Below are 24,439 nucleotides of genomic sequence, written 5' to 3' on the forward strand. Positions count from 1 at the left end.
AAAGTAACAAAGGTCACCATCAGTAACACACTACAACGGCAGGGAATCAAATCCCGCAGTGCCAGACGTGTTCCGCTGCTGAAGCCAGTGCATGTCCAGGCCCGTCTGAAGTTTGCCAGAGAGCACATGGATGATACAGCAGAGGGTTGGGAGAATGTCATGTGGTCAGATGAAACCAAAGTAGAACTTTTTGGTATAAACTCAACTCGTCGTGTTTGGAGGAAGAAGAATACTGAGTTGCATCCCAAGAACACCATACCTACTGTGAAGCATGGGGGTGGAAACATCATGCTATGGGGCTGTTTTTCTGCCAAGGGGACAGGACAAGTGATCCGTGTTAAGGACAGAATGAATGGGGCCATGTATCGTGAGATTTTGAGCCAAAACCTCCTTCAATCAGTGAGAACTTTGAAGATGAAACGAGGCTGGGTCTTCCAACATGACAATGATCCAAAACACACCGCCCGGGCAACAAAGGAGTGGCTCCGTAAGAAGCATTTGAAAGTCCTGGAGTGGCCTAGCCAGTCTCCAGACCTCAACCCCATAGAAAATCTGTGGCGGGAGTTGAAAGTCCGTGTTGCTCGGCGACAGCCCCAAAACATCACTGCTCTCGAGAAGATCTGCATGGAGGAATGGGCCAAAATACCAGCTACTGTGTGTGCAAACCTGGTAAAGACCTATAGTAGACGTTTGACCTCTGTTATTGGCAACAAAGGTTATGTTACAAAGTATTGAGTTGTATTTTTGTTATTGACCAAATACTTATTTTCCACCCTGATTTACGAATAAATTCTTTACAAATCCTACCATGTGGATTCATGGATTTTTTTTTTCACATTCTGTCTCTCACAGTTGAAGTGTACCTCTGGTGCAAATTACTGACCTCTGTCATCATTTTAGGTGGGGGAACTTGCACAATCGGTGGCTGACTAAATACTTTTTTGCCCCACTGTAAGCCCTGTGTTTTCCGTGCTCAGTGTCGCGTCGTCCCCTCAGATTATGCCTGTGTGTCTTTGTGTCAGCATTCTAGTGTTCAGTACCTTTGCTCTGTTTATGTTTTGTTTTCATGCCAGCAATAAAGCTGAGGTTTTGATTTACAATTCTGTGTTCGAGTCCTGCGCTTGGATCCTCCTCTCCGCCTGCCCGCACACAGAGCCCTGACACCCTTCTCCGGCTTATGGCCTCGAAAAATAGGCTTATGCGCTGGTCGGACCACACTGTGCGGCTGCCGGCTAGCAAGTAGCTCGGCTACAGTGAGGAAACACAGCAGGGACATGGCTTCAGCGTTTAAGCATACGCTGTTGCCTGGGCACTGTGCAGCTTGGCTGTGAAGTATGTAAACACAGAGGGGACACGGCTTCAGCGTTCAAGCATACGCTGTCGCCTGAGCACTGTGCAGCTCGGCTGCTATGTGTGTTAACACAGAGGGGATACGGCTTCAGCATTCCAAGTGTTCGCTGTTGGCCTGCTTAACACTGGGGAATAAACAGTGGGGAATTAGGCTACGGTTCGTGGCGGCTAATCGTTAGCCGGCCTGCGAGTAGCATTCCAGCCAGTTAGCCTGTCTGGCATGTTGCCCGCAGCTCGCGGGTTAACGCGGCCAGCAGGGCTCCGCTCGTAGCTCGGCTACATTGGGGAAATGTGTCAGAGTTCCAAGCATATGCTTTTAACTGTCAGCACTGTGACGCAGGAGCTAGTAAACAGTGAAAGGGGAATTCAGGTTGCGGCTAGTGCCGGCTACCTGTTAGCACTTCGTGGTTAGCATGTGGCCCCGCCCCCTTGCTTGATAGCAGAAGTATGGCAGCTTTCCATACATGTCTGTGTATGGCATTTTTGCCTTTTGACGATAGGCACGAGCAGTGTTGCTGTGACTGGGCGAAAAAGGAAAAATAAATAACAATGTTAAAGCAGCCTAGAACATGCTGTGCTGTAGTGATGGGAATTCCGGCTCTTTTTAAAGAACCAGCTCTTTCGGCTCGGCTCACTAAAAAGAGCCGGCTCTTTCGGCTCCCAACCGGCTCTACAGGTTGTTTTGTTGCTTTAATTAATTTATTATTAACAACAATATAAAATTATGCACAAAAGAAATTACTAATGTAAAAAAACATGGTTTTATTTATATATGTTTAGATATAAATATAAATGGTGACCCCTAGAAACAAAGCACGTACAAACTACAAAAAACGTACAAACTCCGAAGCACGTACAAACTCCAGAACAGAGCTACCTAGATCACTGAAATTACACAATTGAAAGCATGTGTATTGTTTGTGTATTTATACACAAACACTCATTTATACTGAAATAATTTTAAAAAAAATTAAATTTCCCAAATTCGGTCGTTTGTACTTCCTCGCTTGTGTAGCCACTAGGTAACAAAAGCTCAACACTGCCCCTAGCATCCTGGAGCACTTCTGTTGTGTTTTGAAGTTTGTACATGTTTTGGAGGTTTCACGTGCTTTGGAATTTGTATGTGCTTCAGAGTTTGTACGTGTTTTGGAGTTTGTACACGCTTTGTCTCCAGTGGCCACCGTAAATATACTTTTATTTATTCACTCCACATAAAATGTAATAAACAAATTATAAAATACAAAACCCAACTATTTACATTTCAACTTTTAACTATTTACATTTTCAGCTTTTTCCTTTGAAACAAATTTAAAGTGAAACTACACAAAACACTGCAAACCACAACACAATAAAATATAAATTAAAATATGCAAAACAAAAAGAAGATACACATTCTCTGTCATATAGGCCTGCATGAATAAACGTAAACTGAATCCTTAATCATCCGCAACTGAAAATAGTTGTGGATGATTACTATACCTTTCTAATGTGACGTTGTTGTCCCTGGCTCTCTTTCTGTCTCTTTCCCTCCCACTCTGTTCCTGTGCTAGTGCGAGTGTAACTACCACCCCTCCCCTCTCTGCTCAGCGTAAGCACAAGGCTCACGTGCAGAGTGAAGCGGAAAAAAGTGTGAGAGAGAGGGTGAGAGAAAGAAGAAATAAAAACACGGCTCCCAATAAGGAGCCGGCTCGCGTTAATCACTTCAAAGAGTCGGCTCTGAGAGCCGTTTCGTTTGTGACCAACACATCACTACTGTGTTGGCTAAAGAAGCTGATGCTTCCATGCAATGCTTTGTTGCCAGCACGAACTAGACAAACCGTGCTTGGTTTTCTGAAAGACCATTTAAATGGCCCGCCCCTCCCCCTTCTCCTGCCTCCAAAAATGAGAGAGCAGGCTACTATGGGGAACATGGCTGCCACTGCTGTGGACACCAGATAGGCAGGTCATGGGCTGGGTCCCCTCCCACACCTGTTGCTGATTCACTGCTGGTCCCTCCCACAGCGTCCCTCCCATGGCTCCGCCTCTGTGAGGCCTAGGTCGGTTGAGGTTGACTATCAGGTGGCGGATGTTGAAGCTTCCATCCTCTCTCAGGTGTTGCCCACCTGTCCCTGGGCTGCCCCCTGCTGGTCCCCAGGCACAGTGTCGGGCGAGATGGGTCCCTTTGGCTCTTGATTGGAGCATGCCGGGTGTGGGAATTAGCCCTTCCTGAGGTGCCATCTAGTCCCTCAGCACGTCCTGCCTCAGGTGCCGCAGCTGCCTGATTGGTCTGGTTGCAGGCAGTTGAGTGCCCTGCCTCCCAGCATTTATGGTCCCCTGCCCGCAGTTGGTTGCTGCCGTGCATGGCAGGTGTAGTTGCCTTTGACCCCTCCTCCAATAGCCCCCCCCCCGGTCCCTAGTTGCCACTTCGGGCCTTCCCTGGGCAGGGCGGCATGCCCTAACAGGGCGTGAGGGTTACTTATGCCCTGCTGGTGGCTTGACATGACAGCTGCAGGCGGCTGGGCATGGAGTGCCCGCCCCAATCCTGTGCCTCTCAGGCTAAATGGGGATGATGGCTGCAGTGTTCCCTCCCATGGCCCCGCCTCTGCGAGGCCTGGGCCGGTAGAGATTGATTATCGTGAGGTGGATGTTGAGGAAGTTCCATCCCCTCTGGCTACCACTGGAGTGGGGCCCGGACGAGTGAACCCATGTCTGGGTCGCCTGATTCCAGGCCCCTCCCACAGCATTACCTCCCATGGCCCTGCGTCTGTGAGGCCTGGGCTGGTGAAGGTTGATTGTCAGGAACTTGATGTTTATGAGCGACCAGGGTTGGCTGATGGAACTGCCTGTCTACCCTGCGGCCACCTCGCTGTGAAGAAGCTGAGGGGCCTATGCAGGCGTGTTCATGTTCAGTTGAGGCGGGGAGGACGCGGAGCCTAGGCTCCGCTGTCCTCCAGCTGCCCTCCTCCCTCCTGACATCCTTTGAGTGGGGCCAAGTGGCCAGCACTGCTGTAGCCTGTGTTCCCCTGGCATATTGCCCGTGCTTCGCCGGTTTTATACACCAGTCGGACCTCGCTGCATCTGATGGATCGGCCAGCGGTTGACAGTTCTCCGGCCTTCGGCGCTGGCTCTCTGTCTGGCAGATTGCCCAAATGTTGCGGGTCTACGTGGCTGGCAGAGCTGGCTTAGTGAGCTGACATCCCCGACGAGTCATGTCCCTGGCTGCAATCCAGCTCTAGGCTGTCTTCTCCTGGCGTGTTGCCCACATTCGCCGGCTTACGCGCCAGTTTGACCTCGCTGTGGCGAGTAAGCGTTCACCAGCCTATTTTAGCTGGATTATCTCTGGCATATCAGCTGCTGCAGCTCCTGGCTGTGTTCCCCTGGCATATTGCCCGCATTCACCGGTTTACACGCCAGCCGGACCTCACTGTGTCTGATTCTTCAGCCGGCGAGTGAGTGTTCTCCAGCCTGTACGGTGCAGAATGGCTGCTATGCCCTCGTGACGAACCTTGGGTCGCTCATCACTTGGGTCCTCTGTGGCCTGAGCCACCAGCCCTTCCCCTTTCATGGATGGTGCAGGTCAGCTGCTCTGCTCCTGGAACAGGCCCAGAGCCTCGTCCTAGCCCGGCCATCCACTGAGTGGGCGAGCTGCTGCAAAAGGCTCTCTCTCCCTGGCACTATGTCACTGTCTAGAGGATGGACAGGTCACATCCCTAGCTTGACCTGCGGTTGCTGGCTGTGTTCCCCTGGCATGTTGCCCGCTTTGCCGGCTTACACGCCAGTCGGACCTCGCTGTGGCGAGTGAGAGTTCTCCAGCCTGTAGCGCCGACTCTGCCTGGCATTGCCCGCATGTCGTAGGCCTATGCAACCAGCAGGATGCTACTTGACAGCTTGGTGTGCTGCGTTCCTTGACGGTCTGCCTCACGGTTCCTGGGCTGACCTTGAGCGGCCCTGCGTCACTTGCGGTCACTTGCAGTCCAGCATCCTGCATGACCGGTTCAGGCCAGTCTGGCGTCTGCAGACTGCTGCCTTCGCCCCTTGGCTCGGCCTTTGCGTCTGCGAAGCCCTGACCAGGGTGGTGTGCCTATTACGTTGTCACTGACTCCCGGCACCTTCACTCTCGGCAGTTCAGTTGCACTGTCTCCTCGCGGGGTGTGTGTCTTACAGAGTTACCCCGTACATATGGAATATGTAACGGTGTGGAGAGATAGTCTCCTGAAAGCGCTGTAACTAAGTTTAAGAATATAATCCACCCACTGTTAGCATCTTTAATACCCTGTACCAACACAGAGCAGAGCAGCTACCTGAACGCTACGCCAACAGAGGTCGATCATCTTGTTAATATTTTACCTCCTCACTACGTACGACTCTGGATACTGTAGCTCCAGTGAAAACTAAGGTCTCTAATCAGAAGTACCTGACTCCGTGGTATAATTCTCAAACATGTAGCCAAAAGTAGATAACTCGTAAGCTGGAGAGGAAATGGCGTGTTACAAATTTAGAGGATCATCATTTAGCCTGGAGAAATAGTTTGTTGCTTTATAAGAAAGCCCTCCGCAAAGCCAGAACATCTTACTATTCGTCACTGATTGAAGAAAATAAGAACAACCCAGGTTTCTTCAGCTCTGTAGCCAGGCTGACAAACAGTCAGAGCTCTGTTGTGCCAACCATCCCTTTAACGTTAACTAGTAATGACTTCATGAACTTCTTCACAAATAAAATTTTAATCATTAGAGAAAAAATTACCAATAATCATCCTACAGATATAATATTATCTACAGCTACTCTTAGTACCATTGATGTTAAGTTAGACTCTTTTTCTCCAATTGATCTTTCTGTGTTAACTTCAATAATTACTTCCTCCAAACCATCAACGTGTCTTTTAGACCCCATTCCTACAAAACTGCTCAAAGAAGTCCTGCCATTAATTAATGCTTCAAACTTAAATATGATCAACCTACCTCTAATAATCAGCTATGTACCACAGGCCTTCAAGCTGGCTGCAGTTAAACCTTTACTTATAAAGCATCTCTAGACCCAGCAGTCTTAGCTAATTATATGCCAATCTCCTTTTTGCTAAAGCATATAGTTAGGGCTGGACCAGGTGACCCTGAATCCTCCCTTAGTTGTGCTGCAATAGACGTAGGCTGCCGGGGATTCCCATGATGCATTGAGTTTTTCCTTTCCAGTCACCTTCCTCACTCACTATGTGTTTACAGACCTCTCTGCATTGAATCTGTTAGGATGCCTGGGTCGTCGACCCAGGGTTTTTGAGTTTATGATATTATTTATACTGTCTAGTTTTTGGTTTCTTTGAGTTCTGTCTTATGGCTTAGGTCTCTGTCTTCTTTAGTTGCTCTGTCTCCCCTTGTCTAGTTCGCGTCTATGTGTATCTTAAGTTCCTATATCCCCATGTTCAGTCAGTGTTTTGTGTCTGCCCTGTTCCCACGTCTCTGTTCCCTTTGTAGTGCCTGCTTATGAGCCTGTGTCTTTGTTCAGTCTGTGTTATGCATTTCCTGTTTTACTTTGAAGGTCTGTGTCTTATCTCAGTGTGTTCAGTTTACGCTTCTTTGGTCTCGTCAGTTCTGATTTGTCCCAGCTGTGTTTCCCTCCTGTTACCCATTCCCTGATTGCTCCCTCTGTGTATTTAAGCCCAGTGTTTCTCTGTGTCTGTGTCGCGATCTACCGTTTTCCTAGCTGTGTGTTCTGTCATTTCTCTAGTTTAAGTTTGTTTTGAGTTTTTTCAGTTATGTTATATTTTGAGTATTAAATTAAAGCCTTTTTTGAGTTCACGTCTGTCTCCGGAGTCTGCACCTTGGGTCCTATTCCTGCCTGCACACAGCCATACCTAACAGAATCATATCTGTTATTAATCTCTGCCTCTCTTCCACAGCATGTCTTTATCCTGTCTTCCTTCTCTCACACCAACCAATTTGCATTCAGTCATTAGTTACTATTCATCTCTGGCTGTGTCCCCTCTTCCTCCCTTCACCCCTAACCTGTTGTGGCAGATGGCCCCGCCCCTCCCTGAGCCTGGCTCTGCCGGAGGTTTCTTCCTGTTAAAAGGGAGTTTTTCCTTCTACTGTCACCAAAGTGGTTGCTCATAGGGCTTCATATGATTGTTGGGTTTTTTCTGTATATATTATTGTACGATCTACTGTGCAATATAAAGCGCCTTGAGGCGACTGTTGTTGTTGTGATTTGGCGCTATATAAATAAAATTGAATTGAATTAAAAGTTAGTAGCTAAATTCCACAGGGTTCTGAGCTGGAACACATATTCTTAATATGAACAGTGAGGGACTGACACACACACCTTCATACACCAAGTTACTTTTTGCACAATACTCAGTCTTTTGCACTTTTCCATAGCACTGTTGTGTCTGCACTGTCTTGTGTACTGTGTACAGCTTCATTCACTTCCGCCTACTTGCAAAGGGGAAGCCATTTCTCTGCTTCAGAGACTTTGAGAAAGCAATCCATGCCTTTATTTCACCTCGCCTCGACTTCTGCAACAGTCTCTACTCTGATGTTACTTCGTCGTTGTTATGTTATTGTATGGTTGATTGTCATTTATGCTTAGAAATATCTACTCATATATGCTTAGAGTTGTATAATCAATGTCATGTTGGTAGAGGTTTGATCCTTAATAGTCTGCAAAGGCTTGGTGTGCATTCCAGAGTGTTCTGGCATTCACACCTACATCCTGGGAGCATGAGAGAGGTCGTACCTTGTCTTATTGTTTTTTGGTAGGATAAACGTAGCTATGTCAGCACCAGCTTTGAGGAGTCTTCACAGGGTCACATCTTGACCCCCCCCACCCACCCACACACACACACACACACGCACACAGGCAAGGTGCTCTTTGTGTGTATGTAGACGTCATATGTTAATGAACCTATGTATATTCATGTGAGCGCAATAAAAGAACAATGTTATGGGGGAGCGGACGAGAGCGACTGGGGTCAAGCGAAGGAACGGCACTTGTCGTGGTTCTCTCCCTCATGCATGAGTAACACGAAGAACTTTGCCTACTTGGTGTTCAATGCTTTTGTTGTGTAATTAAATTGTCTTGAACGTTACAGCGAATAGGTTTATGTGCTAGACAGACCTAACAGTCATCTATTGGCTGACTACAGCTGGTTCAAAATGCTGCAACAAGGCTTCTGACTGGCAAGTGGAAGCGAGAGCACATATCCCCTATACTTGCCTTGCTACACTGGCTGCCAATAAGTTTTCGAATTGATTTTAAGATCTTGACACTTGTTTTTAAAACATTGCATGGACTAGCTCCTATATATCTTTCTGATCTTTTAAATTGGTATAGGGCTTTGGAGCATGATGTCATGGGAGGGGACGTGACTGCCGAGGCACCATTTTAGCAGGCCAAACAAAGGGCTAAAGGAGCGAAAGCATCAGCAAAGGTTCGCCCTTGCTGTGTTGTAAGTTGTTAGATCACATGACCGGGAAGGGAATAAGCTGGAAAATGGGCTCGCTTTTTATTCTTTACCCACTTAGAAGCAACGTGCGGGAGCTTATGTATCGGATGTTACCAAAAGAGGGCATCTAGCCTGGATAGCAGCTGTGAGACGAGTAGGATCTAAATAAGTTCATATTACTCTTTATAGCCTATTGGTTTTATAGGTCATAGCAAATTAGAACAAACATCCTAATGAGTGATTTTGTAGATATACGTTCTATAGAGTTCCTAATTGTTTTTCATTATTGTAGCAAACCAGCCTATGAAATGGATAAAACAAATCCTGACTGGGTTCCAACGCTACACATGGGGCACTACGAAATCCCTGCTTCAAACCACATGCTACATACTAGAGATGGACCGATCCGATATTACGTATCGGTATCGGTCCGATACTGACCTAAATTACTGGATCGGATATCGGAGAAAAATAAAAAATGTAATCCGATCCATTAAATATCACGAAAGCACCTCAGAAAACTTGCAACACGCCGTAACTCACCTCAGAACGTTAGCACGTCGGAGCAGTATGCATCACGTGATAGAGCGGCTGTGGCATGCGGGACCTGTGGTGGTCTGGATAGCATGTGGAGCTTCGCTAGCTACCCGGCATTTCATCTCCGACAAAGTTATCCCCGAGAGAAGTAAAGCAAGTGTGTAAGTCCATCTCTGAATGTTTGTAAAGCATTCCTGCGTTAAGCTTAACAAGCGATATATGGAGCGACTGCCTCTTCTTGCTGCTACTTCAATCATGAAACTGATCAATGATCAGCTGATCGGCTTTTCTGTCGCGAGTCCGTGTCTCTTGTTTGCTTTTGGCCCACTTTGCACCAGAAAGAGGAAACCAGCAGCTGAACAACAGCAGCACGTTTAAGCTTGATAAGCTGTTGTTAGAATTTATTTAATATTACTTTCTACACCAGGATCTTTTTCTACGTAGCTGACGCTGGTAACTGTGCAGGGGCGGATCTAGCAAAGTTTAGCTAGGGGGGCCAATAGGGCATTAACAGGGAAAAGGGGGCACAAAGACATACTTTTCTTTCTTATTCTCATTTAAAATGTCTTGTTTTTAATAATTAATTATCTGACACCCAAAGTTTTAATTTGATGTAAAATGAATAGAAGTCAATTACTGTATATAGTGACTATTAAGTCTAATATACCCTAGTAAGCTATAGTACTTTTTCCTTTGGGAAGGTACCATCTGTGCAGTCTGCAATTTTGTTGAAGAAAGCTGTTGAATCTATTTAATATTTCTTGAAAAATAATTGATTTCTGTGCATTTTTTTTCACACTGCATCAAATTAAGGTTGATTACGTCGATTAAGCATCATGAGGTGGCGCGTGAGGGGTGGTTCCCTATTTTTTATTTATTTATTTTTGTTGTTGCTGGGAGTTGGAACCCTATTAGTTAGGTTGCTTAATATTTATGCTAAGTACTCTTTAAAATACCAGAATAGGGAGGATGGTGTAGGTTTAAGTTTATTAGATTGATCAGTATTGCTGAACTATGAAATATTTTTTTTTGCATACAGGTATAACAGAATAGCTTTAGTGTAGTTGTTGTTTTAAACTTGAGTATGAACTTATACAAAATGCAGCAAGATATTTAAAAAACAGTTTTGTTGATTAAAAAACACTATATCGGATTCATATCGGTATCGGCAGATATCCAAATTTATGATATCGGTATCGGTATCGGACATAAAAAAGTGGTATCGTGCCATCTCTACTACATACCAGCATGCCAATCAGATTACTTCTTCCATGTGAGGGTGAACATGTGCCCCAGTGTGGTAGTAAAACCAGGGAAACATGCTCTTGTTAAATACTCTTAAAAGTCTTGTGCTGTATATGTAGTGTTAAGTTTTCAAAAGAGAGTAAATTACAGAATGCTAGTAGTGGGTGATATTATTTAAATGCTGTCATGATTTTATGTGAACATTTTGTCGTTTGTAAACTATTAATGACATTGATTCTACATTGTTACTGATGTGATGTTCTACAAAGTGGTTTTAATTTAAAAAAAAAGGCAAACATTTATTTGTTTCTTTATTCAACTTTTCAACAGTGTTACTTATATGTAGTAAGTACATATTCAGTAAATGCAAATTATTTACATGGCAATGCACGTCAGGCACAAATGTAGACCCCCTAAATCAGGGGTGTCAAACTCAAATACACAGTGGGCCAAAATTCAAAACTGGAACAAAGTCGCGGGCTAACATTAATATTTATTGAAAAAAAAAAATCTTCCTCCAGATATAAGAATGAATCTCTTCTTATGGAGTCAAACAAGTTTTGCTGAAAAACTGAATATGGAACAAGCAAAGCTTAAATACTAGACAATATATATATATATATATATATATATATATATATATATATATATATATATATATATATATATATATATATATATCAGCTGGATAGTGTAGACTACACGCCTTTGGAGCAGAGGGTCGCAAGTTCGATTCCTGCCTGGGGCGTCTGTATCCAGTAAGGGTCCTAAGGCTAGACCCCCTATGCTAAGCAAGCCTACCGCAGACATGAGCGAGACAGATAAATATGAAGGCATGCCGGCTCGGACGTCGCCCGGATCAACAAGGTCCGCGTCAGGTGTTGAGGAACCAGGGCACCCTGACGAAAAGTGGGCTACTGGAACAAGAAGGCATCAGTGGGCAAGAGACGAAAACAGGGCGTTGTTGGAATGCTACTACGTAAGTAACCCCGGCGGAAGGGGCTACATGAATAGGATGCGGGACCTATGGATTCTTCGATATCCAACATCCACAATGACGGCGAAACAACTAGTAGCTCAGTGTTCCAACATTCGAAAGAAGGGACTGCTCTCACAGCTAGAGATTGACGAGGTACAACACAAATGCTATGGCAAGGAGGAGTCAGGACGCCAGGTCAGGGGGGAGATATCATCACCCCCACCCGAGATTGGGTACATAGCCCCAAGTGCGATAGGAGAAGGATCGTTGAGTGCGAGAGGAACTGACCTGAAAAATAGGATCATGGCCAAGCTTGAAACCTGTATCCCCCGTAGTCGGTTACCAAGATTACGTGAAGTACCCTCAGAAGGTCTGCTAGATGATGTTAATGCAGCACTACGGACGATACCTACAACCACGATTACCGACACTAGCAAGCTGATCTACAATACGGCAGCAGTGATCAGTGAGATGCTTGGCTACAAGTTGAACAGCCACAAGGGGCAGTACCCTCCATGGAGAAGGAGGCTAGAGGGCAAGATCAAAGTAGCACGGAGGGAGGTTAGCCAACTAACGGAGTTGCAGAAAGGTGCGACAAAGAAGATGCATAAGAAATACAGCAAGCTGTCCATACCTGAGGCCTTGGAAACTGCCAAGCAAAGACTCATAGCCTTGGCCAGCCGCTTGAGGAGGTACACCAGAGAGATAGAAGGCAGGAGAATAAACCAGCTGTTCTCCACAGAACCAGCAAAGGTGTACTCTCAGTGGCAAGGGAACAATAATAAGAGAACAGCACCACCAAGGCTGGAGACGGAGCAATACTGGAAGAGCATATGGGAGAAGGACGCAACCCATAATGGCAATGCTCAGTGGCTAGTGGATCTGAGGGCAGACCACAGCGACCTCCCTGAACAGGGTCCAGTAACCATCACAGTGGCAGATATCCAAGAAAGGGTCTCCAGTATGAAGAGTTGGACAGCACCAGGGCCCGACATGGTTCACGCCTACTGGCTAAAGAAGCTGACTGCACTCCACGAGCGTCTGGCAGCACAAATGAACCAGCTGCTAGTTAACGAGAGACACCCGGAATGGCTAACCGAAGGTCGGACGGTCCTGATCCCCAAGGACCCCAAGAAGGGACCGGTCCCCTCCAACTACCGACCAATAACCTGCCTCAGTACTACATGGAAGCTCCTGTCAGGCATCATATCGGCTAAGATGAATAGGCACATGGGTCAATACATGAGCGGCACACAGAAAGGGATTGGCAAGAATACCAGAGGCGCAAAACACCAGCTACTGGTAGACAGAACAGTCAGTCGAGACTCCAAGACCAGACTGACCAACCTGTGCACTGCCTGGATTGATTACAAGAAGGCCTATGACTCAATGCCCCACAGCTGGATACTGGAATGCCTAGAATTGTACAAGATCAATGGGACCCTAAGAGCCTTCATCAGGAACTCAATGGGGATGTGGCGTACAACACTAGAGGCCAACTCCAAGCCCATAGCACAAGTCACCATCAAGTGCGGGATCTACCAAGGAGATGCTCTGTCCCCACTGCTGTTCTGCATAGGCCTGAACCCCCTCAGTGAGATCATTAACAAGACTGGCAGATGGTAGTCGGATGGTAACAAAGAGAGGGAAGTTAGTCAGAACTGAGGGGATTGAACTACCAGAAGGCAACATTGCAGACATAGAGGACAGTTACAAGTACCTGGGGATCCCGCAGGCGAATGGGAACCATGAAGAGGCCGCTAGAAAAGCTGCAACCACCAAGTACCTGCAGAGGGTCAGGCAAGTCCTGAGGAGTCAGCTGAATGGTAAGAACAAGATCCGGGCCATCAACACGTACGCCCTGCCCGTGATCAGGTACCCTGCTGGGGTAATAGGCTGGCCAAAGGAGGAGATAGAAGCCACTGACATAAAGACAAGAAAGCTCCTTACCATGCATGGAGGGTTTCACCCCAAGTCCAGCACCCTGAGGCTGTACGCTAAGCGCATGGAAGGACAGGCCCCTGCACGGTATGTACCACCGGCAGATAGAGGAGGTGGCTGATATCCAGAAATCCTACCAGTGGCTAGACAAAGCTGGACTGAAAGACAGCACAGAGGCACTAATCATGGCAGCACAAGAACAAGCTCTGAGCACAAGATCCATAGAGGCTGGGGTCTATCACACCAGGCAAGACCCCAGGTGCAGACTGTGTAAAGATGCCCCAGAGACAATCCAGCACATAACAGCAGGGTGCAAGATGCTAGCAGGCAAGGCATACATGGAACGCCATAACCAAGTGGCCGGCATAGTGTACAGGAACATCTGTGTCGAGTATAATCTGGAAGTCCCGAGGTCAAAATGGGAGATGCCCCCAAGGGTGGTGGAGAATGACCGAGCTAAGATCCTGTGGGACTTCCAGATACAGACGGACAAAATGGTGGTGGCTAACCAACCGGACATAGTGGTGGTAGACAAACAGAAGAAGACGGCCGTAGTGATCGATGTAGTGAATGACAGCAATATCAGGAAGAAGGAACACGAGAAGCTGGAGAAATACCAAGGGCTCAGAGAAGAGCTCGAGAGGATGTGGAGGGTGAAGGTAACGGTGGTCCCCGTGGTAATCGGAGCACTAGGTGCGGTGACTCCCAAGCTAGGCGAGTGGCTCCAGCAGATCCCGGGAACAACATCGGAGATCTCTGTCCAGAAGAGCGCAGTCCTGGGAACAGCTAAGATACTGCGCAGGACCCTCAAGCTCCCAGGCCTCTGGTAGAGGACCCGAGCTTGAAGGATAAACCGCCCGCAGGGGCGTGCTGGGTGTATATAATACCAGTAGGCCAGCTCTAATAGTAATGTGGTATGGCTTCGCGGGCCAAATGTAATTAGGCTGCGGGCCAAATTTGGCCCGCGGGCCAGAGTTTGACACCTATGCCCTAAATAAAACATTATGGGTTATTCAGAACAGAACTATGCTTAGAGAAATATTTTCCCATCAGTTGATCCAACTCCTCCACAGTAGCAGGTGGAATTTTTCTTTTTTGAGGACGGCTTCTTTTACCTGTCACTACGGATGGTCTGTTTATGTTTTGATTGAGAGCCTTTTTTGGGGGCAGCTGAAGAGGAGAAGTCTATCTTATGGCCAACCACTGATTGTATCTTGGTCATATTACCCAGCAAAACCCAGTATGCAGGTTCATCTGTAACAGTCCTTGTGCCACAGATCAACACTGTTGCTTCTACACTCAACAAAAATATAAACGTAGAGACCTAAAATTCATTCCAGATACACAATATAACCATCCCTCCCAAACAGTGGTCACAAATCAGTCCAAATGTGTGGTAGTGGGCACATCTGCTATATTGAGATAATCCATCCCACCTAACAGGTGTGCCACATCAGGATGCTGATCTGACATCATGAGTAGTGCACAAGTGTACCTCAGACTGCCCACAACAAAAGGCCACCCTGGAATGTGCAGTTTTTTGCGCTATTGGGGGTCTGGGGACCCAGAACCGGTCAGTATCTGGTGTGACCACCATTTGCCTCATGCAGTGCAACACATCGTCGCATGGAGTCTATCAGATTGTCAATTGTGGCCTGTGGAATGTTGGTCCACTCCACTTCAATGGCTGTGCGAGGTTGTTGGATATTCGTGGGAACTGGTACACGCTGTCGTATACGCCGGTCAAGCACATCCCGAACATGCTCAATGGGTGACATGTCCGGTGAGTATGCTGGCCATGCAAGAACTGGGACATTCTCAGCTGCCATCTGCCCTGAACAATGTGAACCATGATTCATCCGTGAAGCGCACACCTCTCCAACGTGCCAGACGCCATCGAATGTGAGCATTTGCCCACAGAAGTCTGTTACGGCGACGAGCTGGAGTCAGGTCAAGACCCCGATGAGGACGACGGGCATGCAGTTGAGCGTCCCTGAGACGGTTTCTGACAGTTTGTGCAGAAATTGTTTGGTTGTGCAAACCAATTGTTCCAGCAGCTGTCTGGGTGGCTGGTCTCAGACGATCTTGGAGGTGAACCTGCTGGATGTGGAGGTCCTGGGCTGGTGTGGTTACACGAGGTCTGCGGTTGTGAGGCCGGTTGGATGTGCTGCCATATTCTCTGAAACGCCTGTGGAGACGGCTTATGGTTGAGAAATGAACATTCAATGCACGGGCGACAGATCTGGTTGACATTCCTGCTGTCAGCATGCCAATTGCACGCTCCCTCATTGCTTGTGGCATCTGAGGCATTTTGCTGTGAGACAAAACTGCACATTCCAGGGTGGCCTTTTGTTGTGGGCAGTCTGAGGTACACCTGTGCACTACTCATGATGTCAGATCAGCATCCTGATGTGGCACACCTGTGAGGTGGGATGGATTATCTCAATATAGCAGATGTGCCCACTACCACACATTTGGACTGATTTGTGACCACTGTTTGGGAGGGATGGTTATATTGTGTATCTGGAATGAATTTTAGGTCTCTACGTCCATCCCATGGGGAATGGGAGCAGTAACAAAGGTGTTGCGTTTATATTTTTGTTGAGTGTACTTTAAACAGAAGAGCAGCGACATGGCTGCAGGTCTCCACGACTCCGGCCTTACAGGTGCAGTGGGTGGCTTCAACCTTCCCTGTGATGCTCACATTGACCCATGGCTGCAATGCTGGTTTATTCAGTCTTTGAGAGTGCAGGACCTGAAACACACACAGACAAAGTTCATTTAAAGACAAGAATAAAGTGTTTAGAAAGTTAGCACATACATGTAGGGATGGGTACCGGTGTCCGGTGCCATGATGGCACCGGTTCTGACATAAACGGTAGTAACCAGACCGAAAAGCAGCGCACATTTCGGTGCTTTATTTCGGTGCTCTTTTTTCCTGAGCTGTGATACACTTCTAGCCAATCATTTTACGTTTCCGAGGATAGTAGGCGGGTCCAGGTACGTACGTTCTTTTAGAGCAGAGCTACAGATTAAAAATGCCCAAGGCGAAGCGGTCAAAGTCTGGCTGTACTTCACAGCAAAATATGCAAACTCAGCAGCAACAAGTGCTTTAAGCTGATACTGTGATACTGTCAAAGGAGGTAACACCTCGAATCTGATGAAACACCTGGCGACACGCCAGCGGGTTTTTTTTAAAAGCCGAGAAATGCGCCGTATTTGATAGCTTGCTGTGGGACCTCACACCGTGCACATCTACTGTGGGTGTAGTGCCTGTTATCTGACCCGGATTTAGCAACATCCCCCAAAAACCCGAAGAGGAGAGTCCTGGCCCCTAGCCCTGCCAGTGTAGCAGAAATGATGAGGATGATGATGCAGCAGCAGCCGTTCTTCTCTGCGTGAGTAGCTTAATGTTGTTCGTGTGTAATTTACGTTGAGTAGGCTAACCACGTTATTACATTAATGCATGTAAGGTGAATTAGCAAACATCATCATAGCTACATGCGGCTGTCTTCTTGTTTGATGGCAGATACTCCCTTCACCCTGGACAAAAAGGCTAAAACGACCAAAGAAAAAGTGGAAAACAGCTAAACATGAGAGGTTTAGGACAAAGTTTGTGTTTTTTCCATTGTTTAAGCACTGCTTCCAGCCAAGAGTGATACCATATATGCCCCATAGCTGCAGAAAAGGCTAACATTGTTATCTTTTTACAAAAAAACCAGCTGAACATCAGAGGTTTTTGGACCAATTTTGTGTTCTCCATTCTTTAAGCACCGGTTTGAGCACCGTTTGAGTACCGGCACCGTTTCTAAAGTACCGATTTGGCACCGGTATCGGATAAAACCTAAACGATACCCATCCCTACATACATGTAATTTTTTATCTTTTTATGTATCCATCTATAGAACGCTGCATGTTACATTCTAAATCTGCCAACAAAAAATGATGTAATCACTTTAGAGATGGAGAAAGTTTCGTTTAGTTTAGTTTAATTATTTATATAGCACATTTAATTACAACAGGAGCGTTGACCAAAGTGCTGTACAAGAATACAACATACCTAATAAAATAACTTAGAGTATTGATAGCAAACACCAAATATGAATTAACAAATAACTCTCATGCTGTATTAAAAGCCAGTAAATAAAAATGCGTTTTAAGATAAGATTTAAAAAGATTGACCGTGGGAGCCTGTTATTCCACAGCTTAGGCGCTACAACTGCAAATGCTGGATCGCCTCTATGAACCAGCCTCGACCTTGGTGCAGCTACAAGCAAAAAATCACTTGATCTAAGAGATCTAAGGGGGGTATAAGTCTGCAAGACGTCAGACAAATACCCGGGAGCCTGTCCATTCAGGGCTTTGTAAGTCAACAATAAAATTTTAAAATTAATTCTGAAGTGGACAGGGAGCCAATGAAGGGAGGCGAGCACCGGGGAAATGTGTTCACATCTTTTAGTACGTGTCAGAAGACGAGCTGCAGCATTCTGGACTAACTGCAGCCTTGCCAGACAGGTCTGGCTAACTCCAGCATATAAGGAGTTACAATAGTCCAGCTGGGATGTAATGAAAGCATGAATCGCCCGTTCAAAGTTTTTAAAAGATAAAAATGATCTCACCTTAGATAAAAGCCTCAGTTTGAAGAAAGACCACTGTACGACTGAGCTAATTTGTTTTTCAAAGGTGAAATTGCTGTCAAATATAACCCCCAAATTTTTGGCATGTGATTTGACAAAAGGCTCAAGACTGTGCAGGTTAACATTAGAGGTGCTGGGATTGCCGCTTGGTCCAAAAATTAGCACTTCAGTTTTGTTCACATTGAAGTTAAGGAAGTTAGAGGCCATCAAAGATTTAACTTCACAGAGACACTGAAGTAAGGGATCTAGTGAGGCAGGACTGTTTCCCTTCAGTTGAAGATAGATCTGAGTATCATCGGCATATGAATGAAAACAAATGTTACATTTTCTAAAAATTAGACCTGGAGGCAGCATATAAATGGAGAACAATATTGGCCCCAGTATAGATCCCTGGGGAACACCACAAGTAAGGGGAGCTGAGGAAGAGATAAAATCGCCAAAGCTCACAGAGAAGGTCCTGTCAGACAGGTATGACCTGAACCACTCTAATGGGGTGCCCTTTACGCCACAATGCTCCAACCGCGAGATTAAGATGCTGTGGTCAACAGTATTGAAGGCAGCGGTCAGATCTAAAAGCAGAAGCACAGCTGAGTCACCTGAGTCAGTGGCTAATAAAAGATCATTAAGAACTTTTAAAAGTGCAGTTTCTGTACTATGAAGAGTTTTAAAACCAGACTGAAACCTCTCAAGAACATTGTGTCTGTTTACAAAAGATTGCAGCTGTACAAACACAATCTTTTCCAAAATTTTCGACAGGAAGGGGAGCTTTGAAATAGGCCTGAAGTTAGTGAGGACAGAGCAGTTGAGATTAGGTTTTTTAAGTACAGGCGGTACAATAGCATGTTTAAAACAGGCTGTACAACACCTGAGCTAAGGCTGCTATTAAAAATAGCTAAAATGTCAGAACTGACAACCTTAAAAATCTTTTTTAGAATGTGTTGGAATAATGTCATTTGGACACGATGATGTCTTTGTGCCATTACATACTTCCTCCACCTCATCAAGACACACAAGCTCAAACTGATCAAAATCAGCAAAGCAGGTGAATATTTTAGAAACGTCATGTGAAGGCAGGGCGATCATAGATCGAAGCTGTTTTATCTTATTGATAAAAAAACTGCAGGAACCTTTCACAGGTGTCTGAGGAACTATTAATACAAGAAGCTGGGGAAATATTCAGGGCAGAGTCAATAATTGAAAAAAGAACCCGAGAATTATTGGAGCTATTCTCAATAACATTAGAAAGAAACCTTGACTTTTCAGCTTTTACAATGTCCTGATACCTGATAGGACACCTGCAGCCCATCTTTTTTCCACTTACGTTCAGCCTTCCTGCACTCTCGTCTGGCTGAACGAGTGGCCTTATTTATCCATGGGTCTGGTCGTGGTTTCGAGCTTATAGTTTTAAAAGGAGCGAACTCATCAAGGATAGTTTTACATATATCATAAAAATTAACTGTCATTTCCTTCGTACCAAAGCCAAGGGGAGAACTTAAAACTTTTTTAAAAGCAATAGAAAATTGTTCTGTTGTAGATTGGTTAAAGACACGACAACGACGTGTTGAAATAAGAGGTGTAAAATGGCGGAGAGATAAGTATATCAAACACAACAGGACAGTGATCAGAAAAAACAGCATCACATATTTCCATGCTTAGGACCGGTAACCCTAAAGCCAGCACAAGATCCTCATGACGGGGGACATGGACCCGTACAAAGTCGCGTCATATAACGTGCGGAGGGCGGTGAAAGAGGCGAAGCAGCGCTACGGGAGGAAACTAGAGTCACAACTCCAACAGAGTGACTCTAGGAGCCTGTGGCGGGGACTAAGGACAATAACGGACTATAAAACACCAACAACCGGTATGACGAACGCGGCCGTGACTCTGGCAGACGAGCTGAACACTTTCTATGCTCGCTTCGAGGCTGCAGCTAAGGTCTCCAACAATGCTAGTGTTAGCGGCGCTAACGGCTGCAGACAGGAAGATACTGCCAGCACCGGAAACGTGCTCGTCATCTCCGAGCATGAAGTAAGGAGAGCCTTCAAGAGAGTGAACACCAGGAAAGCAGCAGGACCAGACGGCATCCCAGGTCGTATCCTAAGAGACTGCGCATACCAGCTAGCTCCTGTGTTCACTGAGATATTCAACATCTCTTTATCTCAGTCGGTGATCCCCACATGCTTCAAAGAGTCCATCATTGTTCCTGTCCCGAAGAAACCCCACCCTGCTTCTCTCAATGACTATCGCCCTGTAGCCCTCACCTCAGTAGTGATGAAGTGCTTTGAACGCCTGGTCAGAGACTTCATCATTTCTTCACTACCAGACACACTGGACCCACTACAGTTCGCTTACCGTCCAAATCGTTCCACAGACGATGCCATCTCTCATCTCCTCCACACATCACTCACTCACTTGGACACTAGAAGGGGGAATTATGTTAAAATGCTCTTCATAGACTACAGCTCTGCATTTAACACCATAATTCCCTCCACACTCACCACCAAGCTGGAGCATCTGGGACTCAGCTCATCTATGTGTCAGTGGATCTCCAACTTCCTAACTGGCAGACCACAGGCAGTAAGGATGGGCGGACATGTCTCAGCCTCCACCACTCTCAGCACTGGAGCCCCCCAGGGGTGTGTTCTGAGCCCCCTGCTGTACTCTTTGTACACATATGACTGTGTGGCCACTACCAGCTCCACCACCATCATCAAGTTTGCTGACGACACCGTCGTGGTGGGCCTGATCTCTGATAACAACGAGACGGCCTACCTGAAGGAGATTAGGAATCTGGAGAACTGGTGCCAGAGGAACAACCTCCTTCTAAACGTCAGTAAGACAAAGGAGCTGATAGTGGACTTCAGCACTAAGCAGGAGAGGAACTACCAGACCCCCGTCATCAACGAGTGCCCAGTGGAGAGAGTGGACAGCTTCAAATACCTCGGAGTTCACATCACGCAGGACCTGTCATGGTCCTGTCACATCAACACCGTGGTGAAAAAGGCCCGACAGCGTCTCTACCACCTCAGACGCTTGAGAGACTTCCAACTGCCCTCCAAGGTGCTCAGGAACTTTTACTCGTGCACCATAGAGAGCATCCTGGCGGGAAACATCTTAACCTGGTTCGGGAACAGCACCATGCAGGACAGACGAGCTCTACAGAGGGTTGTGCGGTCAGCTGAGCGCACCATCCGCTCCGAGCTCCCTGACCTGCACTCAATCTACAGCAGGCGGTGCTGGACCAAGGCCAGGAAGATGGTGAAGGACCTCAGCCATCCCAACAACAGACTGTTCTCTCTGTTGAGGTCAGGAAAGCGATTCCGCTCCCTGAAGACCAACACAGAGAGACTGAGGAGGAGCTTCTTCCCGCAGGCGATACGGTCTCTCAATCACACCACCACACAGTACTGACCCACACATATGGTTCTTACACACACACTGGACTTTCTGGACATTGTTTTTGCACAACACTGGTCACTATATTCTTCATTTCCGGTTAATACTTGTACAGCTGCTGTTATTGTGTATATATTTATTTATATTTAGATTTCTTCATACATTCTTATATAGTTCTATATTGTGTATTGTGTATTTTGTTGTACAGTTATTTTATTTTCAACTTTAATTTATATATTTTATCTTATTCTTCCCAGTTAAATTTACCCTTCATTCTAATTTGTGTTGTACAGTTATTTCATTTTTAACCTTAATTTATATTTTATTCCTTCCTAGTTAAATTTACCCTTTTTAATTTTTCATATTTATTTCCTATCTTATTCATAGCCTTTCCTTTTTTGTTTTCTTTAGGTCACGAGCAGTTGTCCAAGCATTTCACTACATATCGTACTGTGTATGACTGTGTACGTGACAAATAAAATTTGAATTTGAATTTGAGATCCAATGTATGACCCTGTTTCTGGGTTGGCCCAGACACAAGTTGAGCAAGACTGAAGGAGTCTATCAAACTTAAAAAGTCTCTGGCCAATGAATTGGAGGGACAACACACATGAATATTAAAATCTCCAACGATTAAGATTCGATCATGGTTTGGCACAGTTCCAGCTAAAAAGTTTGAAAAGTCTTGGATAAAATCCTTGTGATATTTTGGAGGCCTGTATACAGCTGCAACGAGTGTCGGGTGGGGATGCCTCAATTCAAACGTCAGAAGTTCAAAACTAGAATACGAGTGAGTTAAGAGTTGTTTGCAAGAGAGCTTCTTCCTAAAAACAGCTGCCACTCCACCACCACGCCCAGTCATCCTCGGCACATTAAGATATTCACAGTCAGGCGGTAAAAGTTCAGTAAAACAGCTGGACTCACTGACTCTCTGCCAAGTTTCCATTAAAAGCATTAGATCCAATCCCCGATCAGTAAAGAAGTCCTTAAGAATAAAAGTTTTGTTTGCTAGCGATCAAGCATTAACAAGACTTAATCTTAGTGGTACAGGTGGCTCAGCGGTCGATGTGGGTGCCCGACCTATCGGCCGTAGGTTCTGAGGGTTTACTCCACCTGAGCGAAGACGGGGGGACGCTGGCGCGGGGTTATTGTCGTAAGCCCGACAACAGGTGTCAGGCAAGTGTAAGCCATGTCCAGAGAGTGCCAGTAGTTGACGCGGTCAAATCCAGTCGGGATAGGGGGAGGTATTTTTCGAAATCGTGTCCAGGTAGCCTTCATTCTCACCAATAAGCCACTGCGTTTCCCATGGCGTCTACGGCGCCCTCTCAGTTGAGGTAGCGCCGGAACACAACGGAGACAAGCTGGAACTCCTGACAGGAGCGGTGGGGAGAAGGTTCCCTGATATCCACGATTGCAATAACGAGTTTTTAACTGAGAGGATCTTAAAGCCAGCAGCATTTGGCGATCATATACAAGCAGAGAGTTAGCATGGTTTAACACAAAGTAAAAATAAAACACTAGTACAAACAGAGTCAGACGGCAGGCCGTACACACTGGCGCCATCTTGATATTACGGATATCACGGAAAGCATAAAGTTCGACTTTTATGAATCACTTAATATGATAAGGAGATTCTGCAGGTCATTAATCAATGTATAAAACCAAAATAGAATATATTTTGTCACACAGGACACAAACACGGAAGCAAGGTGTATAATTAGGATTATTTATAATAAATATGAATTAATTAGTGCAATTTCTTTAACCATATAGAATAACTACATCCTTCAGGACAATGTCACATCAATGCACTGATCTCACTATGTTATCCATCTAACAGAGCCTCCACATGTTCTCACTGTAATTTCCCCTCATGAATGCACTAACTTGAATGTTCAGGGGGAAATCAAACGCATTTTACTCGCAGTACTCAAGCTGACTTACCTTTGTTTGAATGACGGCGAATTCACAACGTGGAGGCTTAAAAAAAGCCAAATCTTGTACCCAATCATTGGTGAATTGGATGTGTGCCTCCAGACATTTATAATTGCAAAATTGGTTCGCTGTGTATGCACTGACTCCACAGACAAGGTACGAAAATATATCAGGCTAAGTCAATAGCGGTTGGTCTTCAGGGTTTCTACTCCACAGCCGTATTTCATACGGGTCTACATTTCCAATGCACACTATTTTTTGTAAGTACCGTCTCTTTGCATCTGGACGCAATCTGTCTCTATAACGTCCTTTTTCTTTTGAGCTGCTTTTAAGTGTGGTTCGTAGCAATCTTCCTTCCAACACAGTGTGTTTGTTTTGATTCGTGGCCTGCTAAAATGGTGGTGCGCTCCCATAATGCATTGCGGCGTGACAACTCCAAAGCCCTATACTCCAGCAAGACCTTTGAGGTCTGCGGACCAAATGCTTCTAATTGTCCCTAGGTCCAGATTAAAGCACAGAGGAGATCGGGCTTTTGCTGCGACTGCTCCGAAACTGTGGAATAAACTGCCTTTACATATCAGGACCTCACCAACACTGGATACTTTTAAAACTCGTTTAAAGACCCATTTTTACTCTTTGTCTTAATTCTGTATGAATCTGTCATTATTTTATTCTTATTATTTTCTTATCTTTTATTTTACTTTCCTTTTAAATTTTATCTGATTATTTTATCGTACAGTTCTTTGGTCAACAGTTGTTGTTTTTAAAAGTGCTATATAAATAAAATTGATTTGATTTGATTTTTGTTTTTTGCACACTTGCACTTTATGTAGTCCCATGTTGATTGTCTGTTATATGTAGCACCATGATCTTGGAAGAACATTGTTTCCTTTAATAAATAATTTAATGTTATTAATTTAATTACATTTAATTATTTAGAAAGAGAGAAAATACATATTAATGAACATTTTAACAAATATGCCAGATTATAGCCTTGGGCTAATT

General features: G+C 45.5%; 1 protein-coding gene across 1 annotated transcript in view; it reads right to left on the reverse strand.

Moving 5' to 3' along the window:
- The window catches only part of LOC146660086 (CXADR-like membrane protein), a 113,707-nt gene that overhangs the window by 79,355 nt on the left and 9,913 nt on the right, over window positions 1-24,439 (reverse strand). Inside the window, exon 2 of the mRNA XM_085419520.1 lies at window positions 16,131-16,221. Within this exon, the coding sequence (XP_085275646.1) occupies window positions 16,131-16,221 (91 nt within the window). The remainder of the gene's footprint in view (window positions 1-16,130; window positions 16,222-24,439) is intronic.

Source organism: Rhamphochromis longiceps, linkage group LG10 (assembly GCF_057381845.1).
Source record: "Rhamphochromis longiceps isolate RC_006_pf linkage group LG10, R_longiceps_female_GT1.1, whole genome shotgun sequence".
Taxonomy (NCBI): Eukaryota; Metazoa; Chordata; class Actinopteri; order Cichliformes; family Cichlidae; genus Rhamphochromis; species Rhamphochromis longiceps.